Raw genomic sequence first — 12,437 nt, forward strand, 5'->3', positions numbered from 1 at the left:
ATTGTTGTCTGTATTCATATTTATTTTATTGAACAGTTATTTATGTTATACCCTTAGTGGAAAGAGAATATACTGAGAAGATGTTAAACAAGAGTGTTAAACAAAATGTTAAACAAAGATAGTAATGTCAATCCCAGGGTTACTTGTAAATACAGATTTTCCTTTCATACTATAGAGTTGCCCAGTTAGAGTGTGGTTCAGATTCGTTGTGTTTCAAATTCTATTTGAACTCAGTTAGTTTACAGAGTTCTGAGTAAAGTTTCATACTTACTGTCTCACCTGCAATCTAGGTCTTTTTACTTTTCTCTAATTTATAAGATTTTATTTAAGAAAAGGATTTGTGAACATTTGAAAAATGATGCTTTAAGTGACAAGTGTTCACAATAAATTTATTTCCTTGTATGTAATATATTTGTCATAAAGCGAGTACTATTTTTACTTTAGCTGATTACCCTGCCTGTATGTTGTAGCAAGGAGAGTTAATAGGGAATGGTTATTGATTAATAGTACCTCGTGATATTATTTTTAACAGAAATGAATTTTGGTGCTGTGGAAACTTATTTTTCAGGTTGAAGCACTCAATAAACTAAAAACTTTAAATAGTTTAATCAAACTGAATGCAATGAAGCTAAATAGAGCCAAAGGGAAAGAAGCAATGCACACTTGTTTAAAACAGAATGCTTACCGTGAAGCCCTCTCTGACCTGCAATCACCTCTCAACCCATGTGTTATCCTCTCAGAACTCTAGTAAGTGACCTTCTGTACTCTGCTTGGTGAACTTCCCTTTAAATAACATTGTAGGAGGGATTTCCGAGTGACTGCTTTAGGGGAGCAGTGAAGACAGCTGTTGGTAATTGGAATAAAATTAAAGAAGGAAAATATTAAAGTTCTCAAAAGTTATTCTTATGTTAATAGGATGTTTGCCTTCTAGCTAAATTTACCAGTGGGGTAAGTGGAAGTTAATTTCCTTTCAATTATATGCAATTAAATTTGTTTTCTGTATTACTGGTTTCTTACGTAGAGTTGAAAGTCTTATGTAAGCAAAATGTTTGCAGCCATCATAGATTATTTACTAATTAAACTTTCCTTCAAAATGAAATTTTTGAATAAACTTAGAAAATGATTTCTTATTTTTACTTTTCCTGTAAAAGTAACAATGGGAAAGTAATTATTATGTTCAGTATATCAGGATTCAGAGTTGATCCCTCTTTAGGAAATCACGAATGAACTCACAATCCAGTGTTATATTCTGATTGTTATTGTCCATGTATGATAACAAAAGTTAAAGAAGAATAAGGAAAGAAAAGGAGGAGTTTTAAATATAGCGGTGAGAAGGGTGAGAAGGGCAAATCTGGATTTTCAATTCAGTTCATCTGTCATCACTGCATGCTGACCAAGGCTAGTGTCACAGTTGCTTTTCTGCCAAGAAGAAATGTTATAGTTTTGACTTCTGTAGACCTGAATGGAACAGGTGAGGGATTTTCCCAGGCCTAGTATATCATAGCAACATTACAGTCTTGCCATATGTTTTGACTGAAGTGGGCTAATTTTTCCCTTTCTTCCTTTCAGTGTTGAGAAGTGTAAATACATGGATTCCAAAATGAAGCCTTTGTGGCTTGTGTACAACAACAAGGTGTTTGGTGAGGATTCAGTTGGAGTGATTTTTAAAAATGGTGATGGTATGTATTGAGTTCTTCACAGTGCCAAATTCCTTAGTATTTTTCATTTATTGTCTCTTTGCTTTCTCTGAAAGGTGATGTGAAAATGTAGAACAAACAGATGGCAGCCAGTAGGTAGCTGTTAATGGTCATTAAGTTGAATTTGACCCATCATAAACCCTCTTTTTTTCTCCTTTTGGAAAGTGATTTGTATAGCGTACTTAACATGCATTGTTCTAATAAGCCTTCCCTTTTCCCTACAAAATACAATGCTGTGTATTCCTTTGGTTAAAAGCTTATAAAGTATAAGAGTATTTTCAATATGTTCATAACATTGTTTCAATGACAGCAATTTTTATATTGCTGCCATAGTTTTATATTTTAATTAAAACATTTTACCCATATTTTATAAAAGAAATGCCTCTGAAGTAATCACACCAACCAGAAGGTAGTCATGATTGCTACCATTCATTACTTATGTGATTGCAGGCAAATCATGTAAAATTCATAGAGCTTCAGGTTCTTCTGTACATGAAGATTATATCATCTCTGTGTTGGGTCTGTTAAATGGAATTAAGCGAACCTAAGTGTATGTGCTTACAACTATTTTTAAAAGAAATTTAAAATTCCGGGAAAAAAATTAACAGAGGAGTTATTTTTCAGTGTTTATTTTCCAGCCAGTTAATTCTGGCTGAATTAGTTAATCTTAAATTAATGTTATTAAGCATAAAGTATAGAGCACTTACATACGGGCTTTTCCCGCTTAGATTTACGGCAGGATATGTTGACACTCCAAATGCTGCGCTTGATGGATTTACTCTGGAAAGAAGCTGGTCTGGACCTTCGGTAAGATTTCTGGTGAATTTCTTTTTATCTCATGTTGTATTCCTTCCACAATAGAGTTTTAAAAACTTCTTGTTGATTTCTTCCTGATATTATTATTGGTTGTTGTTCATAATCATATCCATATAATACTTTATAGTTTACAACAATCTCTCAATACATTATCTTACTGAGACCTCATCAAGTGTAAAACTACACTTGTGACAGCAAGAGTCACATCCCAATCTGCGGTTTTGGAGCTGGTCTCAGGAAAGATGCACTGGTGGTCGTGAGAGTGATAAGCCAGAGAAGGGCCTGCGCCTCTTCTTTTTCAGCCTAGTAACCATGATTCTTTTAACCTTCCTGAAAGGGAAGTCTTTAGGTGGACTTCCAGGGTTTTTTGCTTGCCACCATTGTTAGGGGTAGACAGTGAGAAGAACAGGTGTATGGTAACAAAGAAAAAGGAAACATAATGGATTTTTAAAGTTTAATTATTATAAATCTTTTAAGATAAAGAGCAATAATTGGAAACACTGTTGATATATTTAATTATATAAAAATATAAGGTTCAAGTGTCAACAAACCAAAGTCGAGCCTCACCCCAGGTGTTATATTCATAATGAACAGGACAAGGGGATAAAAATTCTAAATATTAAGAGTTCATAGAAATATATAGGGAGAAGATGTGAAAAGGCCATTCAAGTTATAAAATAAATAAGCTAATAATTATGCAAATACCATTTGTTCTAAGGTAGAAGTTCAAATTAAAAGAACAATTAGATACCATTGATTTCTTACCAAAAATTTTGTTAAATGAAATACAGTCTGGAGCACTGTTGCAGTAACAGAAACACAGATATTGTCGTATACCATTATAAATTAATACAAACCTCTGTATCATTTATTTATACTCTATATCCAGTATTTCCATAATTTAATTTAAAATTAAAAATGTGAAGAGATATATGCACAAAGGTGCTCATTCTTGCTTTATTTACAGTAAAAAAGAAAAATTGGGCCATGCTTTTCAACGTTTGCTCAATAGTATAATGGTTAAAAAATTATGAGCTTTCACATATGATGAAACATCTCAGGTATTTAAAAGTATTGTTTATAGAGAATTGCTATCAGTTTGGAGATGCAAACCAGTGAGATGCAAAAAATATTTTGATAGAATGCTTTCAACCATTTAAAAAACTTGCTGAAAAATGACACACATTTTAAAATGTTTACAGAAACTAAAATGGTATAATAGACATTACTTATGGGTGGTAGGATTAAAGATGATACAATCCCCTCTGCCCTTGGTATACCTGGTTCTCTAGTTTTCTACAGTTTACTCCTTTTAAGGAGAGAAAAACATTAAACATATTTCATGATATAGGGCCATACAGTTAAAAACATTTCTCCATGCTAGTTATTAATAACTTCATCTTTTACTTAATTCTTTGTTTTTTTAAACTGTGAAATATTTTAAACATGAAATATAGATGATAATTTACAATATTTTTGTGCTCTTAAACCCAGATTTGTGTAGATATTTAATAGTTTAATGACAGATGTTAACATGTTTTCAAAGAGGAATTAAATATGCAGATAAAATTAATGCAATCGTACGATCTTCTCCTTTCTCACAACTCAGGATTTACCATCATTCTAAACTGTAATATGTGTATGTTTGTGCTTAAACTATATATTATATATCCATTGAATGTTTTGAACTTCCAATAAATAACTGTCGTATCACATGTAATTTTTTGAAGTTTACTTTTATTACATGTTTCGAGATTTATCAAGATGAATATGTGAAGTTCTAATTTGTTATTTTCACTTCTGTATTAATGTTTTGAGTAAATGCACAAGTTTATCCATTCCCCTATTAGTAGCTATTTGTGTTTGTTTGTACACTTCTCTTTACTTACATTTGGAAGAGTTCTTTAGTTTATATAGCCAGAAGTGGAATTGCTGGGTCATAAAGCATGTATACTTTCAACCTTACCACTGTTGCCCAAGTGGCTTCCAGAATGTTTATACCAGTGTTATGTTTCTCCCCAGAAATATCTCCTTGCCAATCAGACTTGTTAGTTTTTTGCAAATCTAGTGGATATAACATGGTATCTCATAGAGTTTTAATTGGCATTTCTTTGGTTGAATAATTTTTCAGTGTTTATAATTAGTGTGTCTTCTTTCTGCTGTGAATTACCTAGGTTTCTTTGAGGTTTATGCTTTTTGTATTATTTTTTAAAAATCCTTCACTGTACAATTATCTTAAAGATGCTGTCTTTTATTTTCCGAATTTTAAAATTGACTTCTTTTCTATCTCTGTGAAAGTTTAGTCCTAGTATTGACTCTTTTGGGATTTAGGTTTTTTTTTGATTACTCTTCTTGAGTCCCTTTTGAGGCTAAAAATTGTCTATTTCTTCATTGTTTTTTAATTTATTACCATACTATTTATAATGTCTTCTTGTAATTTTACAACTTCTGCTATGTTTAATTTTTTTCTCCTTTTACATTTGTAAAATTATTTTGTATGCAGTATGTTTTCCATATTAGTCTTCTCTAGATTAGTCTTAGAGGTTTGCATCTTAGTATTTTAAAAGAATGGGCTTCTAATTTTTCTGTTTTTATCATTGATTTCATCTTTATAGTTTCCTTCCTTTTACTTGTGTTAATTCTGTTTCTGATTTTTTGAAACAGAACATTGTATGTGTATGTGTGTTAGTCGCTCAGTCATGTCTGACTCTTTGTGACCTCATGGACTTCAGCACGCCAGGCTTCTCTGTCCATGGAATTCTCCAGGCAAGAATACTGGAGTGGATTGCCATTCCCTTCTCCAGAGGATCTTCCCAACCAAAGGATCGAACCCTGGTCTCCTGCATCACCAGCGATTCTTTACCATTTGAGCTATAGGGACATTAATTTCCATTTTTTAAAACCATACATATATTTCTTCTAGCTACATTAACTGCTTCCCATAAATTTTTTTCCCTTAAGTTTTAAAAGGTACTTGTTTGTCCTTTTTTATAATACATCACACTATATAGAATTTACTTCTAAATGTTTTATTATTTCCATTATTATTTCTTCAAGTCCTGAGCTAGTTTAGATTATTTTGACTCCCAAATTACATTGAACTTTTTTTTGGTGGTGTCTCTGTGATGTCTTAATTTTATTGTATCTGACTACTGTCAGATTTTGTGGTCTGTGTAAGATCAATGTCATGTTTATTAAGATTTTTTATGCATTACCATATGCCCAGTTTTTCTGTCACATTGATTGTGATGTTCATTGATTTAAAATATTTCAGATGCTGTAGTTAATAACTGTAAGGTCATAAACTGGTCTGTTATATCAAATTTGTTGATTATTCCCAGATCTTTCTTCTCATTAAAGTTTTACTTGTCACTTCAGAGTTATGTTAAAACCTCCTATTATAATTGGTATTTTTCAGTTTCTAGCTTGCAATTTTGTTAATCTTGTCATTGTGATTTTAATTTGCATTTTCTTAATGAGTAATAATGTCAGCCAGATTTTCATGTGCTTGATAGTCATTTGTATATCTTATTTGGAGAAATACCTATTCAAGTTTTTTGCTCATTTTTGAATTGGGTTATTATATTTGTCTTTTGAGTTATGAGTTCCTTACATATTTTGGATACTAGACTCCTAGTGAATACATTATTGGCAAATATTTTCTCCCATTCTGTGGGTTTGTTCACTTTCATGATAGTGTCCTTAGATGCACAAAATATTTCCTTTGATGAAGTTCAGTTTATCTGTTTTTTCCTCTAGCTTCTTGTGTTTTTGGTGTAAGGTCTGAGAAACCATTATCTAATCCACTATCATGAAGATTTACACCTAAGCTTTCTTCTGAAAATTTTAGTTTAGCCCTTATCTAGGAGGTCATTAATGCACTTTTAGTTAATATTTTTGTATGGTACGTGGTAGGAGTCCACAGTTTCGTTTTTTTAGTGTGTTGGTATCCAGTTGTCACAGCACCATTGTTGAAAAGATTGTTCTTTCTTCATTGAATTATCTTGGTACTTGTGTCAAACATGAATTGACTATAAATGTGAGGGAATTTTCCTAGAGTCTAAATTCTGTTTCATTGACCTATATATTTTATTTCTATGCATAGTCTTGATTAATTTGTAGTAAGTTTTGAATTTGGGAATTGTCTGCCTCTATTGCCTTGTAGGAGTTCTGTGGTTTCAGGTCTTACATTTAGATCTTTAATCCATTTTGAGTTTTTTTTGTATATGATGTTAGAAGATACTGTTTACATTCTTTATATGTAGCCGTCCAGTTTTCCCAGTGACACTTATTGACGGGACTGTCCTTTCTCAATTGTATAGCTTTGCTTCCCTTGTCGTAGACTCATTGATCCATTGAATGAGTTTACTTTTGGACTCTGTTCTGTTTTGGACATTGATTTTTGTGCTGGTTACATGTTGTTTTGATTATTGTAGCGCATTCTGAAATCTTGGTATGTGATAAGATTTAGGATTATTCTTGTTCTTTGAAAAATGTCATGGTATTTGGTTCATTTAAATAATTTCTATTTAAATATAGTCTCTGGTGATTCATCATATTTTCCCCCTAACTTTTAAAATTTATTTTTGGCTATGCTAAGTCTCAGTTGCTTCATGTGGGCTTTCTCCAGTTGTGGCGAGTGTGAGCCACTCTCCAGTTGTGATGCATGGGCTTCTCGTTGTGGTGGTTTCTCGCTGTGGAGAATGGGCTCCAGGGTACACAGCCTTCAGTAGGTATCTAAAGCCAAGGTACATGGGCTTAGTTGGCCTGCAGCATGTAGAATCTTCCCAGACCAGGGATTGAACCCATGTCCTTTGCATTGGCAGGTGGATTCTTAACCACTGGACCACTAACAAAATCTGATTTGTCATTCTTATACTTCTCTTTTGTTCTTTAGACATGGCTCCTTTTATTTCTTTGAACATGCTTAATATAGGGTTTTAATCTTGTGAACCTTGAAAATCAGGTTCTCTCCCTTGTTGAGGATTTTTTTTGTTATTGCTGTTTGTTGTTTATTTCATGACTTCTCAACTAATTTTGTAAAGTTTGTGTTCTTTGTCATGCATGGTCACTGATTTCTCTGCTTGGTTAGTTTATTGGTCAGCTAATGATTAACCACACATTCCTTAAATGCCTGGAATTCTTAAGTCTTCCAATCTTTACTGAGGTTTCTTTGTGCATGTTAGGACATATCTTGAGGAGTCAGCCAGGTAATTTAGAGTTGTGACCCCTAATTTGTGTAAGCCTCAAAGTTAGTAAGAAGTGAGTGCTAGGGCCTTCTCAACTCTTTTCTATCCCTTTGCACAACCCCAGAAATGTATACAACCATGCAGCTTCTAGATTCCTTTGAATGTGTTGCAGTCTTTCATATCCTTTATGAACATCTCATTCCACAGGTTTTCCTTTAAGTTTTTTGTTAAAGTTTTTCTTTATTGTTTGACCCAACTCTTATTTACCCTTAAGACAGCCTCAGTGTTAAACACCTTATTCCTGGTTATTTTTGAGAAACACCCTTAGCTAAAAGGCAGTTCACAGTAGGCAAGGTTTCAGTCAGGTCAAAGAAACACAGAATTGTTAGTGGGATCTTCTTAAAAATTGCAAGAGTTCAAAGAATGACAGTTATGTAGAAATGAGGCTTTGAAGGTGCTCCAACCCCTTTTTTGTCCCCTTTAGAGGCTACCAGATTTCTGTAATCACAGTGATTATGGGACATTTGTTGCCATGTCTACTGAAGAACTGGAAAGTAGATGGGATTAGAATAAGTAACAGTAAAACACAACTGAGATTGAGCCAAAAAATACTCCCCAGATCAGTGCAAACCATTTTTATATTTCCGTATTACTGAAATAGTTGATTCTTGACAGTTTTTTTGCCAGTGTTCTTGTTGTTCTAGAAGGGGGGATTTTCAAAGGTCCTTAACTTCCTGGTTTTGCTTATATTACCTGGTTATAGAATTTGGAAATACAGATTGACAGCTGCTTTCCTGAGAAATCTTGAAGATTTTATTCCATAGTATCCTGACCTCTGTTGTCATTTTCTAAAGTCTTCTGTCAATCTAAATAAGCTGTCTTTTTTAATTCCCATTGCAGCAAAAAAGTTTTATTTGCCTTTTGTTTCTACAGTTTTACTATAATTTGTCTGTGTTTGGATTTCTTTTGATTTATTTTTACTTGCACGTTTTCTTTTTATCTTTTTAAGAAAATCACATCTTTTATTTTCTGCAGAATGAATCCGTATTTTTTGTCGTTGCAGTTTTCTTCATTTTCTTTTGAAACTTTAGTAGATGTATTTTGGTCTTTCCTGTTTTGTCCTACATGTCTTCTTAATATCTTTGCTATTTCTCTCCTTTTAATCTTTTGGTAGTTTCTTTCATTCTGTCTCCCAGTTCATTAATTATCTCTTCAGTATCGTCTAATCTCTTGTGTATCAACGTAGTGTGTTTGTTTTGGTAATTGTTTATTTAGCTCTTGTATTTGATTTGATTTTTGTATACCTCTTCTCCCATTAATACTGTACTTTTCTCTTTTTATACTTGGTATTCCTTTTCATATCTTTATTATCTTAGCATCTCTTTCATACTGTTCTCTCTTAGGGTATCACCTTTTCAATTATATGCTTAATATTATTCATTTCCTTGTGTAGTTACTAATATTTAGTTTGAATTCATTATTGGTGAATATTGTGTTTTCTGTGATGGTCCTTTGCCCCCTAGGGTGTGAAAGTTCCTCCCAAAATGAGTTTTGGTTTAGTTTGTGCGTTTGCCCAAGATCTTTATGCATGAGCAACCAGTTTTTATGTTAACTCTTTGCCTTCAGGCTCTCATATTTCAGATTATATTTGAGGCTCATAAGCATATGGGAAGTCTTCAGTTTTTTGCACTTTCACGAATCTCTCCTTTTTTATTGCCCACCCCAGGCCCAGGTTAGATCTAAGGCAAACTCTCATGGTATATCCTGTTATTAACGAGCAGACGTTTTCTAGTTCTCTTCATACACTTGATAGCCCTTTTGTAGCCCCAGCTTTGTGTAGGATTTCAAGTCCAGATCCTGGTTCTCGTGGGCTGGATACCATGTCTCTTTGCTCATGCAGATTAAAATGTCAGCCAAGTCAGTAACTTCCTGAGCCACTACTATGAATAATCTATGTATCTGGAATATAGACATCTCCTTTTCTTTCTTACTAATTGTAACTTTTAAAAGCTTTTTTCCTTTATTATTTTTTATGTGTTTTAGTATGTGTAGCAACTTTGTCTGCAAGGTAGCTAGCAACAGTTACACTTGTGCTTTATCCCTGCAAGATTAGGAGTATTTCTTTATTTCTTTTTAACTTTAATTTATTAAAAACTTAAAACAGTTGATATTTATTGATTGAACAAGGTATTGTATTAGGTTCTTCACATGTATAATGTCATGTAATTTACAAGAAAATGAGAAAATTCCTTTTCAGCAGATGAGAAAATTAAAGTTTAAGGGATTATAAACAGTTTGTCAAAAATTACAGAAATAGTGAGTGGTGGAGCTAGATCCAAATTGAGGTCTGTCAGACTCTAAATTTGATTTCAGTTGTTTTGTTATTTGGCAGTTAGGAAAAATTATGGTAAGACTTACCTAGTAACTCTTTGTTTATAAAAGTATTCTGGTGGCCCAAGTATGTAATTGTCCATTGTTTTGTTTGTTTTTTTTTTTAAGAGTTCTCTGGTCTTTGAATTTTTCCATTGGAAACTTTTCCAGTACTGTTGAGGTAGAGTGAACAATTTGCCATAGGTTTTGATCCATAAATATGACTTGTAGGTGTGATTGGAATACAGAAGTAAGATTATAGTACATCTAAAAAGGACCTTTGAGTACTGTCATATTAAAAGATGTTTGCTTTTCAATTAGCAGAAATATCTAATACATATGTGTAAAAATAGAACAGGTAGTTTTGAATAGGTAGCAAACTTTTGGTCAATAACTTAGTCATAAGAAATAATATGTAGATAAGAGGGGAATGGTTGACTGTAAGAAATTGTTCCTGAGGAACACAAACTCAGAGGGGTCTGACCTACCTTTTTTTTTTCCCTTCTTTTTTTTTTTATGACCACTTTTGTGCTGTAGGTACAAAATGATTTAATTACCTACAGCACCTAAAATATTTACTATCTGGTTCAGTTCAGTAAAAGTTTATTAATTATTCTTATAAAGTAAACCCCAATGAAAATGATTTTATTTTATTTGTCCATAAAAAATGGGGAAAACTCTTCAAGCTTTGGCTGGTAACTTGTCACTTGTTTCCATGGTCAGCACATAAAGCTCCACAGTGGGCTACTATACTAAAGTAGAGAAGATTCTAGCCATGTAATGAGCCTTTTTAATTGCAAAAGGCTGAGCTAAAGACTATCCTGAGTTTAATCAGACTAATTGAAAGCCCCAACTAAATTCTTTTCTCCTAGTTTTTTGTTTTTTGGCCATTCTGTTTAGCTGTAAAGCACAGTTAGCATCAAATGAAGTTCATTGTGACCTCAGGCAAAGGGAGGCAGCCACAGGTGGAAGTGCTAGAAATAAACTTGGTGTCAGTCTCAGGGGAAACTGTGTGTCTAACAAGAAGAGGAACTTGTCTGTTCAGTTGAGTTCTTTGCTGACTTTTTGTACTCTGATCCCATGTTTTAAAAAATATGCAGGATTTTAATTCTTTTGAGTTCATTTTCAAACCAATAGCTGTTTTTTTCAGCAAACATTTTTTTTTGACTGTTTCTATAAATATACATGCCCCAGTGTTGGTGTTATGTTTGTTTTTCTTTTGGCCAGCTGTTGAGGTTAAATTGGTTCATGTAGCACACACTAATTTTTTTAATACTTTTATTTATTAATTAATTTTGGCTCTGTTGGGTCTTTATGCTGTGCTGGCTTTTCTTTTCTTTTTTTTCTGGCTTTTCTTTAGTTGCGATGAAAGGTGGCTACTCTCTGGTTGTGGTAGAATGGACTTCTCATTCCAGTGCCTTCTCTTGTTGTGGAGCATGGTCTCTAGGGTGCACGGACTTCAGTAGTTACAGCACATGGGCTCGGTAGTTTCGGCTCCCAGGCTCTCTAGAGCAAGGGCCCGATAGCTGTGGCCCACGGGCTTAGTTGCTCCATGGTATATGGGATCTTCCCAGAACATGGATAGAACCCGTGTTTCCTGCATTGGCAGGCAGATTCTTTACCACTGAGCCTCTAGTGAAGTTACAGGCATTTAAGTTCAATGTCAGATCTTCAGATACCTTCTACACATTACTATTTTGATCAGAATATTTTAGCTCCTGAAAAGTGCTACAAAAGCATGAATTAAAGTACATGTTTTTCTCTGATGTCTCAAAATACTCTTGATAGCTTTCCTGCCAAATTAGAACTTTTGAAAGCCGTCAGTATTAGAACACTCTGACCACTGGGTGTCAAATAGGTACTGAATTTTGGAGAGTTGTCTTCATTGTGACTTTATATCTGAGTTGTACTAATGGGGGTTTACTTCCCTTTGAGAGAGCTACACGGCAGTTCTAATGACACTGGTATCAGTGGTTAGAAGGATGAAGGAAGAAGATGGAAGCAATGCAAGCCTTAGGTAAAAGAATTATACTTGCCTCCTTTTGAGGCAATGGGCTAAAGTACCACCAAGACTTGGGTCCGTGTGTCAGTCAAGGCCAGAGAAAACTTTCTACATACCCATTCAGAGTAGGGTGATGGGGCTGCCATCCCTGCTGCTTTAGAATTTATCTCATTTTACAATTCTTGCTTTAATGGAAAGATAACAAATTGCGCCTTGAGTCAGAGAGTCTGAGAAAGGAAGATAAACTTTACTAAGTATTGTCATAGCCTGAATGAGAAGTTGAGTGCTAAGGGGGCCCCTGTAAGGTGGTCAGGGCTCCAAGAGTTTGTCCCCAGCTTGACTTCTGTCAAACTGTCTTTATGA

At 33.8% G+C, this 12,437-nt stretch overlaps 1 protein-coding gene across 3 annotated transcripts in view; it reads left to right on the forward strand.

Annotated features, from left to right (window-relative positions):
• PIK3CB (phosphatidylinositol-4,5-bisphosphate 3-kinase catalytic subunit beta) overlaps window positions 1-12,437 on the forward strand; it is a 179,840-nt gene that overhangs the window by 153,104 nt on the left and 14,299 nt on the right. For all 3 annotated transcript variants that reach the window (XM_061420465.1, XM_061420458.1, XM_061420451.1), the window contains exons 17-19: window positions 569-747; window positions 1,570-1,679; window positions 2,426-2,504. In XM_061420465.1, the coding sequence (XP_061276449.1) occupies window positions 569-747; window positions 1,570-1,679; window positions 2,426-2,504 (368 nt within the window). The remainder of the gene's footprint in view (window positions 1-568; window positions 748-1,569; window positions 1,680-2,425; window positions 2,505-12,437) is intronic.

This window comes from Bos javanicus, chromosome 1 (assembly GCF_032452875.1).
Source record: "Bos javanicus breed banteng chromosome 1, ARS-OSU_banteng_1.0, whole genome shotgun sequence".
Taxonomy (NCBI): domain Eukaryota; kingdom Metazoa; phylum Chordata; class Mammalia; order Artiodactyla; family Bovidae; genus Bos; species Bos javanicus.